Below are 21,004 nucleotides of genomic sequence, written 5' to 3' on the forward strand. Positions count from 1 at the left end.
TGACCGGTTGTACGCCGTGGTGGCCGGCATCGAGCAATTCTGCTACGTCGACACCATGGCGTTTGAGGAGGCGTTGGGTCGGCTGAAGGCGTTCAACGAGCGCTCGCACCAGCGCATGAAGGACGCTGACAGGCGTGGCGGGTACTTGTCGGAGAAATTGATGTATCTAGATGTATTTTAGTTCTACATACGTCCCTTTTTATTCATTTCTCCGACAAGTATTTGTGGACCGAGGGAGTACATGTTTAGCGGTTATGAATTCATGATCAACATTTTCTTAAATATTTCTTCCGATGTATGCTTTTTTGTGTACATTGCACATATTTTTTTATAAATTAGTAACTTTTTTATACACGTTCGACATTTTGCAAAACAAGATTAACATTTTGTTCTTAAATACATGCTTATGTCTATATTGTGTATACATTTTTAGGCATCTTTTAATTTTTTTTCAAATACATGATCAACACTTTCTTATATATATGTTTTCATGTCTATGTTTTTATATACATTGTACATTTTTCTTACAAACATTTTTATACAGTTTCAACATTTTATAAATACATAATTCACATTTTTTCCAAGTAAATGGTTAGGTTCACATTTTCTCAATTATATATTTTTGATGTCTACTTTTTCATACATATTGTACATTTTTCGTATAGACCAGGAACAGTTTTTATATACAGGTTTAACATTGTCCAGATACATGATCAACATTTTTTAAAAGTTATGATTTTTTATGTCTACTTTTTTCCACAGACATTGTACTTTTTTGTATACATTCTTCATATACATCAGAAACATTTTTTTACACACATTTAACATTTTTAAAAGTCATGATTAACATTTAAAATGGAAATTTTGTATTTTTTGGTTCCTACTTTTTTCATACGCTTTGTTAATTTTTTATATACATCGTGAATGTATTCTATACACAGTTAACTTTTTTAAATGCATGATTAAAGAATTCCGACTTTTTTATAAAAGTTTATTTTTATAATACGTATATTTCAGGATATTTTGAAATACAAGCAAAAGTTAAAACAAACGAATGCAAAAATCCGAAGAAAAAAAGGAAGAAAGAAAAAGGGCCAAAGGTCTGTGCCGCGCTGGGCCGGTCCAATTTGAAGCGAGGCATATTTCTGATCTCAAAAAAATAAAAGGAAAAAAATCCCCAATTCCCTTCTGCCCCCTCTCCGGCTCCCGATCTGAATTCGCCTCCTGCCGGCCTCCGTGGTCACTGCCTCGCCGGTAGGTGCCACTGGCCGTCGCCGCCTCACGCCGTCCTCCGTGCCTCGCCTCGCCCTTTTCCGCACGCTCAGTCCACCAGCGGCCAGCCGCCCAGTCCTGCCCGGCGCCCGGCGGTGCGCAGGGTGACCGCGTGAGGCGCGCACCCTGCCCTGCACTACAGCAGCTGCCTGCAGCCACCAGCCAGCCCTCCCACCGTCTCACGAGGCCACGACTCAACAGAGTACACAGGTACGGTTATTCCCATTCCCCCAATTTTCCCAATTTCTGATTCGGAGTTATCTTTCTTATTCAAACCTTATATTAATGGGTCTGTCTATCTCTATGTTACATCTAACTTGATGTTGACTCTGTCTGTGGTCTATTTTTCTTGTCCTAGTTTTTTTTGTTTCTTGTTGTTGCATTATATACTTGTGGGAGCTTAGATGTGACATCCTTAAAAACATCTAGATGTGAATTAGACAAACTGTATATTAATTGATTCATCTGATGTTTTTCAATTATGATTGATACTTGATACTGCTCCCTCTGTTCCTAAATATAAGTCTTTTCAGAGATTTTAATATGAACTACTCCCTCTGTTTATAAATATTTGTCTTTTTAGAGATTTTAAATGGACTACCACATACAGATGCATATAAACATATTTTAGAGTGTAGATTCACTCATTTTGTTTCGTATGTAGTCACTTGTTGAAATCTCTAGAAAGACAAATATTTAGGAACGGAGGGAGTAGTACATACAGAGCAAAATGAGCGAATCTACACTATAAACTATGTCTATATACATCTGTATGTAGTTCATATTGAAATCTCTAAAACGACTTATATTTAGAAACGGAGGGAGTAGAATGCAAGGACTGATAGGATGTAAATTTTTTTGGGGTTAGAATTGTTGAAGAATTGGTGTGTACTAAGTAGGCTTTGTTTATGCAAAACTGAGATTTTATTGACAAAATTATTGTGCCTGGAAGACCATATTGATCTACTTCTATGTGCTATTGGTAAATTAACTGGAATGTTCACATATCATATTTGTTGTAAATATATTTTTTCAGGTGTTCCTAGATCCGCCCTCTCCCTCGTTGCCAATGACGCCGACACCTGCGCGCGCCTCGGCAGCCACCGCACACGCCCTGCTATGCAGAACCAGGTGCTCTCGGCGCCGAGCCCTCCCTGCCTCCTCTCGCTCCGTGATCTCTCACCCGGCTCATCCATTCGTTGCCTCTTCTCTTCTCCCCAAACAACAGATGCTTCGCTAGGGCGAATCGGATCCGGCCGACCACGAGGACCTTCTCTGGAGCGCCAGTGGGGGCAGTTGGCCCACAGGTACCTTTTCTCCCAGCTAATCGCCTGTGCCGTGGCCCTGTAGTGTTCAGAGAAATGGCTCGTTCAGGGCGCTGCGAGTTGCAAGATTGATTGAGGTTTTGTTCCAAATGTGTGTAACTGAGGGCGACTCTGTGCATTGACATGTAGGGTTGCGCGGAGAAGGTTGGTGGTGTGAAAGTTGGAGATGACGAGCTCGACGTTGCTATTGTTGGTGGAGGCATGGTGGGCTTGGCTGTTGCTTGTGCACTGTGTAGGTATTGCTGCCTTCGTGTACTTCTCTTCCTTCGATCAACTGTTCATGAGCTAATGTTCGTGTTACTCTTAGGCTGAGAATAGATGCCGGCAGTAGTTTTAATAAAAGGAAACTTGGCACCATTGGAATAAAGTTCTCCGGGATTCTCCCTGCCATTTTACTAGTTCAGTGTGAAGTATTGCTAATAATATTGGTAGACTGGTAGTTGCAGGGGAGTTTGGTGGCTTTATGAAAACGCCTTGTGTATGAATTTGACAATCCTATGCTTTGATTGTTTCAGATTAGAAGTACCAACTTCTATATACAATCTCGAGTTTCTTATATGCTTGTTTATCATGCATGCAGCCAATATGCCATTGACCAAACATCTGCGAGTTGCAGTCATCGATAGCAATCCTGCATTGAAGTCAAGGAATTATCTGAAAAAAGATGGTGTACCTGATTCAAGGGTCAGCACTGTTACTCCTGCAACCATTTCCATCTTCAGAGGTAAGATTGTAAATATAAAATGGATATGACATTGCATGTTTCATGTCAGAACTTTGGATGTGTTTGCATATGTGCCTAGCACTTGTCATCACACAATATTCGTCTGAATTGTATTTCTTGTCGAGTGTAGTGTAGCAATAACCTGGAACTGCCATGGAGTGTACTACCAACTCTGTTGGTCTATGTATGGCCATCATTCTTTTTTCTGTTGCCACCAATTGTGTCTCTTCACAAGTTTGATTAAAATTGTTGCACTACTTTGCATACCGGGGAGTGAAAAATGCAGAATGAAGGATGAGAAGGCTGCACCCCTAAGATGTTGGCTAGATCAACTTTGCTCCTTTTGTGTTTGTTTCCCTTCCCTTGTACAGGCCCCCCTCCTGTAAATTATCCTCTTGTATATTTTTCTCCCCTTTTGATAAAGCTTACTGTCAGGCCTTCCCCACAGTTTCAGTTTTTTTTTTAAACTCGAGAACACGCAGTTAGCTACTTCTAGTGTAGTTACTACTGATAATATTGTATACATGACATTTTTTTTATCATGTGGCAGATATTGGTGCATGGGAGCATATTCTACAGCAAAGACATGCATTCTTTGGTAAAATGCAGGTGATGACATGCAATTTGTTTCATATGCACGGAGAAGATTTGTGCTTGATGACTCTGAAAAAGTTGTTGATGCTTCTTGTAGTAGATTTCGTCATTCATGCGCATATCTTAGTGAGTAAAGGTGAATAAACCATTTGAGTCAATTGAAATACCTATGAAACATGCAGCACATACTTCACACCTTCAAAGTATTCACTCAGCTTCGAAATGGAACATAAAAGATAATGTGTTATACCTTATTATACATCTGTTTTACCTGGCCCATTTCATTTAAATTTTAGATAGAATATATCACTTGAAGTTTAAGTGTTTAACTATGCTTGAATGGTACATGTTGTCCAGCCATATGTGCATGCATTAGCGTGCCTCCTTTACATATGGCCTTGTCCTTTTTTCTTTGTTACAACTGCAAACAATGAGAGCAATATTTTCTTCTTGTTTATCGCATTTACACACAAGTGCAGCAGTTTCTTCCATCTTAATTGCTGCACTTGCACACAGCAAGAGCAACAGTTTCTTGCTTTAGATAGCGGGTGTTCAGCATAAGCATTGATTGCAACGCATTTTTGCTGGCAGGTGTGGGATTACACCGGACTAGGATACACGAGGTACAGCGCAAGAGATGTGGGCAAAGAATATCTTGGGTATGTTTGAATGGGAGCTGCTGCAATTTGTACTGCTTCATTGATACATGATAAACTTTGCTTTGTTTTTGCATTGTTTAGAGCATCTCCAGCCGTTGTGCCCCCCAGGAGGCGTTTTTTCGGCCTCCTGGGGAGGCACCGGCGGATTTTTTGCATCTGGGACAAGAAATTTTCCAGCCGCCCCCCACCCGACCGACGAACGCACTGCGCACGAGCCCACCGAGCTCGACCGCCGCCGCTTTGTCCTCGTGCCCCGCGTGCCCGGTGAGGAACCCGGCGAGCGTGGAAGCGGGCGTGACTCGTGGGGTGACCATGGAGAAGACGACGCCCGCGCACGGCGGGGGGCGATGTTGCTTGCCGGTGAAGCCCGACAGCGGAGGCAACTTGAGGCCGGGGCAGCTTGCCGGTGACTTGCAAACCGGCGAAGGCGCGGACGCGCATGGATGGAGGCGAGGCCCGGCTCAGCCGGCAGCGTGCGGGATGCACAGAGCCTGTGCTTGGGGACGAAACCGACTGGGGCCGGACTTGGCGAAGGCTGCAGGCGGCTTTGGAAGCAGGCGGCGGCAGCGGCGTCCGGCCGGTGCCGGCGAGGCTTCCCGAGGATGCGGAAACGGCGCCGGCGAGGTGTGCCGCGGGCGGCTCAAAACGGAGAGCAGGAGGCAGAGCTCGACGGGGGCGGCTTTGGCTCGGGAGGACCCGGGATGGCGCCCAGCCGCGCTACCCAACGGCGGCCTCGGCGCGCACCTAGGCCTGGAGCGGGCGTTCGCGACGACTTCCTCGCCGGGCAGGTCGAGGCGCCGCGGGACGACAGCCTCGCGCGCTCCAACTCGGGGCGAATGTGAAGATGATGCCCGGCGACCAGCTGGCCATCGGCAAGGAGACGGGCCGTCGGCTCGGCATGCTCCCATCGGCCTCGGCGCGCCCCTGGACTGGAGCCGGCCCTGGTCCACGCCGAACACCACGCTCAGGTGCCCTGGTCCATGCCGGACACGCCGGACACCATGCTCCGGCGCCGACGCCTCGCCGCCATGGCTCCCCATCTGGCCATGCGCGCTCCGCTCCGCGAGCCCCTCCCCGCCCTGGCCATGCGCGCTCCGCTCCGCGAGCCCCTCCCCGCCCTGGCCATGCGCGCTCCGCTCCGCGAGCCCCGGCCATGCTCTGCTCCGGCCGCGCGAGCGCGAGCCCCGCCCCGGCCATGCGTGCGCCGCCACGGCCGCGCGAGCCCCGCTCCGGCTGTGTGTGGTAGGTGGTGCCGTGGTGGAAGGAAGAGGAGAGGAGAGAGGAGAAAGAAAAGAGAGAAAGGAGAGGAGAGATGAGAGAGAGGGGAGAAAGAGGGGCTGGCAAGTGGGCCGTTGCATGCGAAAAAGAGATGCCGGCGTTCCAGCTGCCTCCCGGGGGACTGGGTTTGGAATGGGCGTGCCGGCCGTAACTTTCGTCAAAACCGGCGCAAAACTGGTTCCTGGGACCCCGAGTGGGTCGTTTTTTGCCCGCCGGCGTCTAAAAATGCGCCTGGGGAGGCTTCTTGAGGGCCTGGCCGGAGATGCTCTTAGATGTGTGGTGGAGAACAAGGTGCTTTGTGTTGGATAAACAGCAACTGACTTTACTGAGGGCCAAAGGCCATTACAGATACATGTGTGGTAAAGTGCAGGAAACCCCTTATACAATGGGGATATACCGAAAAGAGACTATACACATCTAACACCCCCCCCCCCTCAAACTCATGGTGGATCAACAACACTGAGTTTGGAGAGGAAAAAGGCATGCTGCGCTCGAGTCTGTGCCTTCGTGAAGAAGTCAGCCAACTGTAACTCAGAGGGCACATAGTGAAGAGCGAGAGTCTGATCCTGCACAGCAGCATGCACAAAGTGGGCATCCACACCGATGTGCTTGGTGAGCTCATGCTTCACCGGGTCGCGTGCAATACTGATAGCACCAGTATTGTCTAACAGTAAGGGAGTCGAGGTAGTAGCAGACACACCAAAGTCCTCAAGCAACCACCGTAACCAAATCACCTCAGCCGTCAGCATAGCCATGGCTCGCAACTCAGCCTCTGTACTCGAGCGAGAAACTGCAGTCTGTTTCTTTGTCTTCCAGGCAATAAGAGAGCCACCAAGAAAGACACAGTAAGCAGACAGCGAGCGTCGATCAGAGGGATCACTAGCCCAGGTAGCATCAGAGTAAGCCTGGAGCTCAAGAGGACTGGAGCGGGGAAAGAAAAGACGCTGAGAGATCGTGCCACGAAGATATCATAGAACACGGAGGAGGTGACTATAGTGGACAGAGGTGAGGGCTGAGACAAACCGACTCAGGATGTGAACAGGATAGCAAGATAGACAAGGCTACCAACGAGATGACGATAGCGAGTGGGATTAGGAAGAGGGTCACCATCAGAGGCACGAAGCTGAACGTTGAGCTCCATAGGAGTCACAACAGTGCGGTCATCACTGAGAGCAGCTCGAGCAAGAAGATCCTGAATATATTTCTCTTGAGAGATGTAGAAGTCATCAGAGGTCGAGGAGATCTCAATCCCAAGAAAATAGCGAAGAGGACCAAGATCAGTCATGAGGAACTGGTCGTGAAGGCGGGCCTTAACAAAGGCGATGTAGTCAGAGTCGTCACCAGCGATGATCATGTCATCAACATAAAGAAGGAGAAGGGTCCGACCACGAGATGTGTGAACAAACAGCGCGGGATCATGATCACTGGGCAAGAAACCAGCGGCAGTCACCACAGAGGCGAAGCGCTCAAACCAGGCGCGAGGGGCCTGTTTAAGACCATAGAGAGAGCGGCGAAGTCGACAGACCATACCGTCAGGAGCATAGTACCCCGGTGGTGGCTGCATGTAAACCTCCTCACGCAACTCGCCATTGAGAAAGGCGTTCTGGACATCAAGTTGAGAGATAGACCGTTGACGAACAGAAGCCACAACAAGAAGAGTGCGGACAGTGGTCATGTGAGCCACAGGAGCGAATGTCTCATCATAATCGCGTCCCTGCTCCTGCTGGAAACCACGGGCCACAAGACGAGCTTTGTAGCGCTCAAGAAAACCATCGAAGCGAGTCTTAATCTTGTAGACCCACTTGCAGGTGATGGGACGCACACCGGAAGGAAGGGAAACCAGATCCCATGTGCCAGAGCGCTCAAGGGCAGCAAGCTCTTCGGCCATCGCAAGTTGCCATTCAGGCTGAGTCATGGCAGTCCGATAGGAGGTGGGCTCAGCAATAACAGAGAGACCGTACCGATCAGGAGAGTAGCGATCAGGCGGTGGGTGAGGCCGAGCACGGAGGTTATGAACCGGGGGAGGTGTGAAAGGAGGTGCACCAAGGCGCATCAGGGGAAACATCCTCAGAACGAAGGCAACGCGTATAGTGAAGAGGAAATGGTGAGAGAGGGCGACGGACTGGAGATGATGGTGGAGAGTTGGAGGAGGAGGATGGGGAAGATGGTGTCGGTGGTGAAGGAGAAGGAAGGAGAGGTGCAGGCGGAGGAGGAAAAACATGAGGAGGCACATAGCAGGGTGTATCAGGGAGAAGAAGAAAAGAAAGATCGTCCACAGAGAAGCTCAAGGTAGAAGGACGTGGGTAGTAAGAGCGAGACTCGTCAAAGGTCACATCACGCGAGATGCGTAAACGACGACCAACAGGATCCCAGCAGCGATAGCCCTTGTACTCATCACTGTAGCCAAGAAAAACACACTCAACCGACTGAGCAGTCAGTTTGGTGCGTTCTCGCGGGGCAAGAAGGAAATAGCACACACATCCAAACATACGAAGAGCTGAGTAGTCAGGAGAGCGACCAGTGAGACACTCCATAGGAATACCACCCTGCATAGCAGTCGATGGCTGTATGTTGATGAGATAGGTGGATGCAGAAACAGCCTCAGCCCAAAAATGGGGTGGGAGAGAAGCGGCAATCATCAGAGCACGAGCCGTCTCAAGTAGATGACGATGCTTACGTTCGGCAACGCCATTCTGAGCATGTGCACCAGGACATGAGAACTGGGCAAGAGTACCTTGTTCCGCAAGAAAACCACGCAACAGCTGGGAGATAAACTCACCAGCGGAGTCAGCACGAAAAGTACGAATGGGCGTGGAAAACTGGGTGTGAACCATGGCAGCAAAACGTTTGTATATAGAGAGAACCTCGCTACAAGATTTCATAAAGTAGAGCCAAGTGTAGCGAGAGAAATCATCAATAAACAAGACATAGTAGCGATGACCACCTTTCGAATCAAAGGGAGCAGGACCCCAGACATCAGAATGAACTAAGTCAAAAGGACGCTGAGATACAGACTCACTAGTAGGATAAGGTAACTGAGTCTGTTTGCCAAGTCTGCAACCATTACAATGTAAGGAGACATCTCCAGATACAGACCCTAAGAGGCCCTGACGAACTAACGAAGACAAGCGAGAGCCACAGATGTGACCAAGACGATGATGCCACTGCTGGAATGACGCGGACGAAGAGGCAGCAAGAGCATGGGAGTTGGCAGAAGTGGTGGCAGCGGAAGGAACACAAAGCCAGTCAACCTCCCAAAGGCCCTTTGACTCACGGCGCCGGGGGCCAACACCAACCAAAGCCTTGGTGCGACGATCCTGAATGGAGCAAGAGTCGGTATCAAGAATGACACGACAACCATAATCAGTGAGTTGGGCAGCAGAAAAAAGATTCATGGTAAGGCGAGGAACATGGGAAACACTAGGAACAGAAAAGGATGGAGTGGAAAGAAGACCACGACTAGCAACAGGAAGAGGTGTGCCATCGGCGGTAAGAACATTAACAGGTGAGTCAAGAGGTCAGAGAGAAGACAACACAGAAGAATCAGAAGACATATGAAAGGAGGCTCCAGAATCCAGAACCCACGAGGATGTACCTGACTGAGTAGAGGTCTGCGGTGATGTAGAAGGGGATGCAGTCATAGCAGCAGCTGAACCAGTCGATGAGGAGCCAGAGGAGGCAAGTAGACGCTTGAGGCGTACGTCCTAGTCAGTGAGTGACTGAGTCAAGGAAGACGCAGGAGGGCCACTGGAAGGGGAGCGTCTCTGATCTTGCTTCTTCTGGCGACAATCAGACTCTGGGTGACCTGACCGGGAGCAGTAACCACAGAAAGTGTCACGGCGCTACTTACTCTTCTCAGCATAAAGAGGACGGCTCACCCCCCCTGAAGGAGTGGGCAAGAGTGGTGGAGCAGTGAGGCGAGCAGATGACACAGGAGCCCGGGTGGCCAACACTGAAGGAACCACAAGTAACCCAGCAGAGCAAAGACGGGTCTCCTCAGCACGAAGCTCAGCAAGTACCCCCCGAGATAGGAACACGACCACGAGCAAGTAAGTGAGCCCGTCGGGGCTCAAACTCGAAGCGGAGACGAGATAAGAACTCATGAACCCTCTGAAACTCCAAGTCAGACCGCGTAGTCTGACAGCAACGGCAAGTGCCACAAACAACTGTCCTCAGTGAGTCAAGCTGACGCTAGATGGCAGAGCACTGTGAATAGAACTCATCAACAGACGAGTCGCCCTGCTGAAGAGCATGCTCCTGACGCACCACAGAGAGGTATAGAGCATCTCCAGAGGGCTGATAGCGCTGACAAAGATAGGACCACATTGCTGCAACAGTGCCGAGGCCCATAAACTCCGAAGCAAACTGAGGAAGGACACTCGCAGTGAGAACAGCAGCAGCCCGAGCATCATCATTACACCACTGCGTGTAAGCAGACAGATCATCCCGGTAGACAGAAAGAGCATCAGAGTATGCGGATACCTGCTGATCATACGCATCAACTGCAGCATCATCAAGAGCCTTCGCTGCATCCCGATCAGCCTGAGAAGCGTCAGTAGCAAGCACCGGCGGAACCGGCGGAACAGGAGCCACCGGAGCAACAGGGCAGGGCGGACAGGGTACCTGGCCAGAGAGCACGCCCCACAGCAGAAGGCCGCGCATATGGATACGCATGAAGCCAACAAACTCAGCATAGTTGGTGCCATCAAAGATCACGGAGCAGCGAGGAACAGCCACATATCCCGAAGAAGACATTGCCGAGCTCTCCTCTTTTCCTGTTCTTTCTCCTTTTTTTTGAAGTCAACCGATCGAAAACTGGATCGGGATCGAGCAGAGACTCGTGCGCTCGAGGCAGGAGCGGCAAATCAGGATCCAGAAAGGGCCCGGGCCCGCTCGCGGCTGGGGCGCTCGAGGGAGGGGCGGCTGGGGCGCTCGAGGGAGGAGGCCCGAACCAGAACAGCAAGCCTGAGGCGCTCTGCGTCAGCGGAAAAAGGGGAGCCCCGGGGGCGGCGACAGCCGGTGGTCCGAGGGCCGGCCGGACAAGGGGCGACGGCGGCCGGGTGGAGAGGGGACGGATCCGGGGCTCCAGCAGCTCGGCGGGGTCCAGCAAGGCGGAGACGGCCAGATCCGGCCACGGGACACTGATTTCCGGCGAGGCTTGTAGCGGGCAGGCCGGAGTAGAGCAGGTGCGGCCGGACGGGAAGAGGCGGCCGTGACCGGGGCGGAGCAGCGGGATTGGGATCCGCGACGGGGAGGGCCGGACGAAGCTGCTCGCCCGGACCGCCAGCCAGGCAGGAGGCGCCGGATCGAGAGAGGGATTAGCACGGAGTTGCAGCGTGCGGGAGAGAGGGGAACCTAACATCTGATACCATGTTGGATAAACAGCAACTGACTTTACTGAGGGCCAAAGGCCATTACATATACATGTGTGGTAAAGTGCAGGAAACCCCTTATACAATGGGGATATACCGAAAAGAGACTATACACATCTAACACATCTAACACTTTGCAGCTCACTTTTGTTATGTTTACAGGTTTGTCTTTTCCAACGAACTTTGGATGATTTTGATTTGCATCTAGATGTTTAGCCTGATGTTTGATTTCTCCTAATACTACCTCACTCCATACCAATGGTTTGTTTCCTAGTTTATAAACTTGCTGAATACCAATGGGTTTTTTTTCCATCGGAATAGTCACCTTAAATTGATACTTTGGATGTTTACCTTATCAGGAGCAAAAGAAAGACCTTGAAAAGATGATCTACCCTGCCCGATTGGTGTCTCTTGCTTTCCCATGAAAGAGCAGGCACATAGGAGTAGGAGGAGTGAAGCTACCATCAACTGAGGCAGATTCCATTGGGAATACTTCAGAGGAACTACGCCGTAGTAGTTTGGTTAAGCTTGATCTAAGTGATGGGCAGACTTTATATTCGAAGTTGGTGGTAATTTCATATATACGATTCTCCATTCATTCAAACTTTTGTATGTTTTTATTGCCTTCAAACGCTTATTTAAGCTGGTGGTTACAGGTAGGAGCTGATGGTTCCAAATCAAATGTAAGGCAGGTTGCTGGCATAAAAACAACTGGGTGGAGTTATCCTCAGAGTGCGATTATATGCACAGTAGAGCATACAACAGCGAATGACTGTGCATGGCAGAGGTTTCTCCCTTCTGGTCCGATTGCCCTACTTCCAATAGGTGACAACTTCAGCAATATAGTGTGGACAATGAGCCCAGAGGAGGCATCGCGCCATAAGTCAATGAGCTCTGAAGATTTTGTGATGTCAGTGAACCGTGCATTGGATTTTGGTTATGGACCGCATCCCAGCTCTAGTAGTCTTGACCATTACATGGAAAAGTTATTTTCTGGCAGTGGACATACTGCAGCGTCTACAAAAGAATGCTTTGAAGTACCACCAAGAGCAATTGGGTTGATCTCTGAGAGAATGGCATTTCCGTTGTCACTGATGCATTCCCATGATTATGTTTCAAAAGGGCTAGCACTAGTTGGTGATGCTGCTCATACAGTTCACCCCTTGGCCGGTCAAGGTGTCAATTTGGGTTTTGGAGATGCTGCTGCCTTAGCAAAAGTTATTTCTGAAGGAGTTTCTGTTGGTGCTGATATTGGGGATGTAAGTATTCAGTGTTGGTCTCTGAATCAATAATATATTAATATTGCTGCGTTCTTGTTATAGTTTTTTCAGAGACCATTATATCCCAGCTTCTATGAACAACCTGTAATATTATTATGAACTGATTCAGTGCAAGCTTAATCATCTTTTTTCTTTGCGACTCCAGAGCTTTGTGTTTGGATGCATTGTTTATCATCTTACATAATGCAGTTAGTGTAGTATAAATACATCCATTTTTATCATCCACAGCAAACTAACGAAACCTTTTTTCGGTTTTTCAGCTATCTTTGCTTAGTCGGTATGAGAATGACCGCAAGGCTGCTAATGTTGCGATGGCGGCAGTTCTAGATGGTTTCCAGAAGATGTACTCCGTTGATTTCGGACCCCTCAATGTGCTAAGAGCCGCTGCATTCCATGGGGCCCAGTATATATCACCACTGAAAAGGAATATAATCTCTTATGCAATGGGCGATAAAAAATCTCCTCTATTCTCATAGGCAGCAGCAGGTCTTAGAAACCTGCTGGCTTTGCGGTACTGTCGTCGAATAGTATGGTGTACTCTGGGCTTCTACCGATGAGTATTTTAAGCTAGTGATGTTTCGCGGAGAAATGTTAAGAGTGCATAAAATTTGACAAGAAAGTAGTAATTCTACCAAATAAAATGAGATCTCCTTCCGGGTGTTGTTAGAATGTTCGTTGGATCCAGTTCCACTATCTTTTTGTTGAGTAGTTTGCTTGCAGTGGGAACGTGCCTTTTTGTTTGTTTGTTTGTTTTCTTATCCTGCGAAGTTGTATAGTAGAAAGAAAGAAAATCCATCTAACTGAAGAAAAGAAATGGAGGGAAACCCATTCCCCGCCACTGTCGAAGCAGCCAGCCTCCATGGAGGTCCGGTCCTGCTCCGTCACCCCAAAACCTCCCGTACGTTTCTCCTCACCGCCCTCCCCTTCCTGTAGCACTCCATCCGCCCAGCCCTTCTGCTAACTCGCAGGGACAACGCAGCGCGAGGAAGTGGAAGGCCCTGAGGGCGGCTGCGACTGCGGCCGCACACAAGCCGAAGGTTCCTGTAGCTGCCATCCCCCGATTCTTGCTTGTTTGGTTCTTCGTCTGGTTCGATTGCAGTCTGTCTCAGTGTCTAGTGGATGCAGGGTCAAGAAACACTTCAGGTTCAAGTGTACTACGGGCTAGCCAAGGAGATCCACGCCGAAGACGATGTGCGAGGCGCGTCCGCGTATGTCTCCGGCGAGCTGCCGCTGTGGCCGCGGCTCATGTCGCTGCTGGATGTGCACCTCTGGGTCCTCAAGCTGTCCCGGCTCCATCCAGGACCTCGCAATCAAGGGGTTCCGCGAGGAGCACCCCTACGACGTGACATATTTTTAGTGTCAAAATATCTGTATTATTGATCAGACTTCTGATAGGGAGTGTTTCCCATTAGATTAACGATTGAGAGATCAAACTCCACAAAGTCGCAAAAACTCATGGGTTCAGAGTTCCATTCAATGTGACTTTGCAAAATTTAGCCTGATGTTTGAAGTTCAAAACATGACTAACATTGTACAAGGACCTCATACATGGAACTTTCATCATATCAAATTTTTTTTAACTCAGGCACTTTGGAATGTTTATGTAAATCAAAACGAACTCTAGTGTCAACATATGTACTCAGACTGGTTTCTAGGACTTGGATCTTTACCGGTGTTGGTGAAGATAGATATTTTTGCCCATTTCACTACACCACGATCTACTATAGCCAATGGACGTGTATGTCAGCAAAAGTGGCATTTGCTGACAGACTTGATGTCTGTATAAGCCGCACAACTGCATGGACCGCGTTCCCGATGGATGTGGAGGGCATCCCTGGCGACGGCCACAGGCAGTGGGCCTGCCACGATGTGGTCGCCCACGGCAGCGCCATGGTTTGATTTGATTTATCGCTAGGAGAAAATGATCCTCGCGTTCACCCTTTCTTAATACAACATTCTCTAGTAATTACATGCATGTAAAATTACAAATCACAGACGATGAAACTAACTGTTATATTTGTTTATCAGTAAATGAACTTGTGTCACATGATGCATATAAAGAATAATTTATTAATTGAAACTATTGTATTACTTTGTTATGACAATTTGGTAATTGTACTACAAAATTAACAGCAAAGTTATTACTAATCACTTGTTTCACAAAGTTAATACTTAAATACTGGTTTTAAGCTTAATTAATCACTGTTAGGTTGTTGGTACAAGATGTTAGTAATGTCGAGAAAACCAAAGATTCGATTCAAGATAATGAAGATGAGGAGTGTATATTTTAACATCAACATTGGACGTTGATCATGCAGAAGCTGTTTTGGATGGTTTTTCAGAGTAAAAAAAGTTGATGCTCATAGAGATCAAACTTGATGGATTGTTAGAGTTGCCCAAACTACCGCTTGTTGACCTTAAGTACACCGAATATCTTGCTCATGTGATTGATTGAAGGGAACGGTGTTTGAATATTCCAGAAGATAGGAAGGCCGGATTTTATGTCATGATTTGCAGTAAGTGTTCGGCATTCCTTGTGGACGAAGACAAATAATTGTAGACGATGATCAAAACAATTGTTGACTTTTTGAAGAACAATATCATAATGATTGGATATTATGGTCATAGTTTGAAACAGGTACAGAATTTCTTGGGAGCACACTTAATGATAGAATCAAGTCAAGCTGAAAAGGCATTATTAAAGGCAACAATTGTTCTATTTGTTCTGTGTCACTTTATAACCGCATCATCAAAACCTGACTACACGAATGTGGTTTATTGGGTAGCTCTTTGTAGGAGTGACTACATAGCAGATTATAATTGGTGTGAGTATGCAATAAACTTTCTTGTTGATGCTATTAGCATCACGAAGTTACAAATGGAGTCAAATAGTCTAGTTATAAAATTTATGGCTATGATCTGTTTTGGCAAGTTATCTTCTCATCCATAGCATTTGACATGACAGATGCTGCTTCCCTAACTTAATCTTTATGAAGATCTGATTGGCAATCAAGTTGTCATTGGTCCAAGGACATATAATCCACTTCCTAGGATTACATATTATGATAACAAGCAGATAAATCATACGATTTCTTGTTTAAAAAATATAGTTAAGGGTGTAACGAATTATGATTCATGCAAGGTATAATCTTTTATTTGGAGTAACTATTTAATTATGTTTGAAATAAATCATTTCATATCTCTTAGTCTTTATTGGTTGTTGTTGAATTCTCGCAAGACCGGAATTTTTTTACTTCAGTTGTAAATTGCATTCAAATAAAGACAAAGGTGAGAATCCAAAATTTAAATGTAGCACAATGGTGAGAGGAAATAGGTTGTTCATGTTTAAAAAAATTATTTGTTGAGGGACATCAACAGATGTGGAAAAGATTATGAATTATAATGTTAATCAAGACATGCAATTAGTTTTGTCTTTTAGAGATGCTGAAGTTAACTAATGAAAATATGAATGAATCACAATGATTCAAATAAGTATTCACTTTGTGAGAAAGGAAGTACATGGATCATTAAATGGAAGGAAAAGGTTCAAGCAAAGACATCATGTTGCATTACAGAAAATTTCCAACCTTTGCGGCCAATAAGCTGCATTGATTTTTTGTGCGGCCAACAATATGACAAGTGTTGTAGATCGGGGCTTTCCTGGGTTGCTTTAGCAAATGAGTTGTTTGAGGACTAGTTGCACGCGCCTGTCCTTTCTCGCAGTAAACGGTGCCGTAATTAGTTCCTTGTGTGATCTTCTCATAAGGTGGTCTTGAACATGACGATGTTGGGCATCCGGATCCATGTTTTTTTAGGGAAACAAAATATTAAGGGGTTCATCTGATTTATGTTGCAAGTGTGAATTCATGATTTGAAGACGGTTGGTGAGTGGTAGTTGCATTTGTTTGGTCAACAACATCTTTCATGTGTAAAATACATTTATCGTCTTTGACGTTCGCATAACGGATATGCGTGGAACCAAGTTTGTCCAAACCTTGCACAAGAATATCATAAGATTCTGCGTTACTATCACCGAGTGTAATTACCTCAAGGGCTTTCACATAAAGTGTATGATGAGGGAATGTATTGTGTGCATGCAAATCATGATCCTTTCGATACATTACTAGATCGGCAGGAAGAATGCCGCGAGCATTGAATGTCCACATTTTCATTATATGATTTTCTGGAATGTCTCAGATATCCAAACAAGTCATGACCTGAAAGTAGAATATACGTATATAGTCAATCTTTGTAATGTTACTAAATTAATATATGCACAAAGATTCAATAGAATAGACCTTGAAAATATGAGTGCAGAGAAGACTCATATGTTCATACTATCCGGATTCGCAACTGGACATTTGAAAATAATTAGCTGTCAATAATGTGGAAGCAGCGCGACCATTTCTCTTGTTGTACAACTTTTCTGTAAACTATCTTGTGCCGTTTGTTTGGAACGATAACCTGAACTTGATAATCACCAAATTCACATAAGTAATCTCCAAGCATCTAAAAAAATGCACATCTACATATTATTAGCATGTATCTCAAGTGGGATTATTAGCTTTTAAAACAACACAAGTCTGCAAAAAGAACAAATTAACTTATAAGTATGTGTAAAAGTTCATGCAATAAAAAATATGTATAAACAATGGAAACTTACGAGGCTTGTTCTTTTTTATTTATAACTTTCCTCTGCTGCTCGCTCAAATGGCATTCTCTAGTATTGTTTCTCAAAAATTTGCATTGGACATCCAATGGGTACATAAGTTTTTAGTAAAAGGATTTGCACTTTCACCACATCGTGTGCTTGTTTGCTTTGCGTAGAAGATTCACGGAAAATATGCCTTAGCATACTTGTGTCTAAAATCGAAGGAATGTACAAGAGAAGTGTTATTTTGTAGTTTGTACTTATCAATAACCATTTTCCAACCAAACTCAAATCCATGGACAATTACCATATGATTCAATTCTACTTTCTGCCTCAACCTGAACTTGGTAAGCAAAATCATGACATTGAGAAAATATCTGATAAAAAACATCAAATGGTCTTTTGGCATCATTATTACCGAGCTCTTTATTGATGAGACCACATAATTTTTTAACTCCATTTACTAAAAGGAATGTTCTCCATTCAGCCAAAGAAAATCCCAAAAAGCATATAGACCTTTGATATGCGGACACTGTTTGTTCTCATATTGTTTATTAGATCCTGAAGGTACTTACCAATATGTCGATGAGATTGCCATGCATCTTCTGAAGAACTAGTTATTGATAACGGATGGTTATGATGAGAGTGAAACTTAGTGATGTACCACATATTATTATTGCGAAGACTTAATTGCGGCTTGATCCTGCCACAACCACCCACCGCCCGCCACCCCGCCCACAGCCTCGCACCGCCGCCCCTCCCGCAGCCCCGCCCTCCGCCCCGCACTGCCGCCCCGCACCGCCGCCTCTCCCACCGCCCCCACTCCGCCGCCGCCTGAGTACTAGATGCAGAAGATAGCTGAGACGCGGTTCAATGACCTAGCGGTGTGCATCTTGATGGAGTTGACCCCGGATAAGAGGTTGACGATCTGGCCAGGTAGGTGTATAACCATCATACCCACACTGGGTGAGGTAGTTTAATGGGCTCTTCGAGAGGCCAGATCAACAGTTTCAGAGCAAGCGACCCACTAGTCCCCATTAGTTCCAGGCACTCATCGTTAATGTAATATGTGCGGGTCATGGTAACACACTCTTGGTTCAAATGTCGCGCGCCACTCATTTCACCCCTAAACAAATGGTCAAAGTATTCATTTTGTAATGAAACATTCTTCTATCAATGAACTTACTATGATTACTTTAGTAATGCTTTTCATTATGTCATGTATGTTGTCAATGGATGTTGAGGCGATAATTCATATATGTAATGCAATGTCATGATGAGGTGCAAAATGGTGCAACAATATCATTTCCGCCTGATTTTTTTACCAATCGCGGGCTAAAAGAGGAAGCTGCCATTTGTTAGCCCAACACATGTGGTGGGTGAAATCTAGCAACTGCCATATTTCCTCAAAAACACTGTGGCGGGCAATAAACAGTGTCAGCCAATTTAAGTGCTCTACTTGTGGTGGTCGCCTGCCCGCCACTAATGTCATGTTAGCAATGGCAAGAGACCAGTGGCGTGCACCCCTATGATAGCATGGCTTAACAGGGACGATAAACTACTCATATGAATAAGGAATCCCATCTTTTTGGGTGTGAAGGAAATAGGCCCTAGAGGCAATAATAAAGTTGTTATTTATATTTTCCTTATATCATGATAAATGTTTATTATTCATGCTAGAATTGTATTAACCGGAAATTTGATACATGTGTGAATACATAGACAAAACTAAGTGTCCCTAGTATGCCTCTACTTGACTAGCTCGTTAAATCAAAGATGGTTAAGTTTCCTAACCATAGACATGTGTTGTAACGGGATCACATCATTAGGAGAATGATGTGATGGACAGGACCCATCCGTTAGCTTAGCATAATGATCGTTAAGTTTTCTCGCTATTGCTTTCTTCATGACTTATACATATTCCTCTGACTATAAGATTATGCAACTCCCGAATACCGGAGGAACACCTTGTGTGATATCAAACGTCACAACGTAACTGGGTGATTATAAAGATGCTCTACAGGTGTCTCCGAAGGTGTTTGTTGGGTTGGCATAGATCACGATTAGGATTTGTCACTCCGAGTATCAAAGAGGTATATCTGGGCCCTCTCGGTAATGCACATCACTGTAAGCCTTGCAAGCAATGTGACTAATGAGTTAGTTACATGATGATGCATTACGGAACGAGTAAAGAGACTTGCCGGTAACGAGATTGAACTAGGTATGATGATATCGACGATCGAATCTCGGGCAAGTAACATACCGATGACAAAGGGAATAACGTATGTTGTTATTGCGGTTTGACCGATAAAGATCTTCGTAGAATATGTAGGAACCAATATGAGCATCCAGGTTCCGCTATTGGTTATTGACCGGAGATGTGTCTCGGTCATGTCTACATAGTTCTCGAACCCGTAGGGTCCGCACGCTTAACGTTCGATGACGATTTGTATTATGAGTTATGTGTTTTGGTGACCGAAGTTTGTTCGGAGTCTCGGATGAGATCACGGACATGACGAGGAGTCTCGAAATGATCGAGAGGTAAAGATTGATATATTGGAAGGTAGTATTTGGACACCGAAAGTGTTCCGGAATGTATCGGGTACATACCGGAGTACCGGAGGGGTTACCGGAACCCCTCGGGGAAAGATACGGGCCATATGTGCCATAGGAGGGAGGCTAACCAGCCCACAAGGGGCTGGTGCGCCCCCCACAAGGGATGAGGCCGAATTGGATTAGGGAAGGGGCGCCACCCCCCTTTCCTTCTCCTACTCCCTCTCCTTTCCCCCTTCCCCCCTCCATGAGAAGGAAAAGAAGGGGGGGGAGGGGCGAATACTACTAGGGCTGGGAGTCCTAGTAGGACTCCCCCCTTATGGCGCACCCCCTAGGGCTGACCTCCTCCCACTCCCTCCTTTATATACGTGGGCAGGGCACCCCTTGGAGACAGAACAATTGTTCCAAGCCGTGTGCGGCGTCTCTCTCCACAGTTTGCTCCTCCGGTCATAGCATCGTAGTGCTTAGGCGAAGCCCTGCGCAAGATCACATCACCATCACCGTCACCACGCCGTCGTGCTGACGAAACTCTCCCTTGACCCTCTGCTGGATCAAGAGTTCGAGGGACGTCATCGAGCTGAACATGTGCAGAACTCGGAGGTGCCATACGTTCGGTACTTGATCGGTTGGATCGCGAAGACGTTCGACTACATCAACCGCGTTAACCTAACGCTTCCGCTTTCAGTCTACGAGGGTACGTGGACACACTCTCCCCTTCTCATTGCTATGCATCTCCTAGATAGATCTTGCGTGATCGTAGGAAATTTTTTGAAATTGCATGCTACGTTCCCCAACAGGGAGCCCATTCGGAATGAACTCCGAAGTTAAGCATGCTCAGCTTGCAGCAATTTTAGGATGGGTGACCAACTAGAAAGTTGGTATCAGGTGCGCACGAGTGAGGACAAAGTGCGTAGGAAAGACTAGTGTTGATTTGTGGGACCAGTCTAAATCCCGACAGGAGTAACGGCTAGTAACCGGCGGTTATGTCCGAGGCGTTACAGGCCTGGGAGCATTGCCCGCCACTACTGGGATTTTGGCCCCCGCTACTACTAGCCATTCCTGCAGTAGTGTCATGAGGATTACTTCCACTATGGAGGTTTGTTCCCCTATTACCAAACAAGGCCTTCTTGGGGGGTGGGGGTGGCTTGGAGGTGTCGTTGTCAACATCACTCTTCACCATCTGCTTCGGCATCCTCTTGGGCGGCTATAGTACCAATGGTTAACTCTCAACTCACTGCCGGTGGCGGGTGCGGGATGAACATGGGTTTAATTCGCAAGGGCACAAATGCAAGATGA

The 21,004-nt window shown here is 46.5% G+C and overlaps 1 protein-coding gene across 3 annotated transcripts; it reads left to right on the top strand.

The window, feature by feature from the left end:
- The first annotated feature begins 956 nt into the window (after window positions 1–956).
- On the top strand, window positions 957–12,163 carry LOC109745749 (uncharacterized). 3 transcript variants are annotated; one of them, XM_040391203.3, is made up of 9 exons: window positions 957–1,482; window positions 2,309–2,403; window positions 2,501–2,579; window positions 2,727–2,829; window positions 3,178–3,321; window positions 3,872–3,930; window positions 4,507–4,574; window positions 11,387–11,793; window positions 11,881–12,074. In XM_040391203.3, the coding sequence occupies exons 2-8, from the start codon at window positions 2,342–2,344 to the stop codon at window positions 11,430–11,432; spliced, it is 561 nt and encodes a 186-aa protein (XP_040247137.1). In that variant the 5' UTR covers window positions 957–1,482; window positions 2,309–2,341; the 3' UTR covers window positions 11,433–11,793; window positions 11,881–12,074. The 3 variants fall into 3 exon arrangements, with proteins under 3 accessions (XP_040247137.1, XP_020160453.1, XP_020160454.1); XM_020304864.4 differs by lacking the exon at window positions 11,881–12,074 and having other exon boundaries at window positions 958–1,482; window positions 11,387–11,485; window positions 11,584–11,790; XM_020304865.4 differs by having other exon boundaries at window positions 962–1,482; window positions 11,584–11,793; window positions 11,881–12,163.
- Window positions 12,164–21,004: the final 8,841 nt, after the last annotated feature.

This window comes from Aegilops tauschii, chromosome 5, assembly GCF_002575655.3.
Source record: "Aegilops tauschii subsp. strangulata cultivar AL8/78 chromosome 5, Aet v6.0, whole genome shotgun sequence".
In the NCBI taxonomy this organism is placed as follows: domain Eukaryota; kingdom Viridiplantae; phylum Streptophyta; class Magnoliopsida; order Poales; family Poaceae; genus Aegilops; species Aegilops tauschii.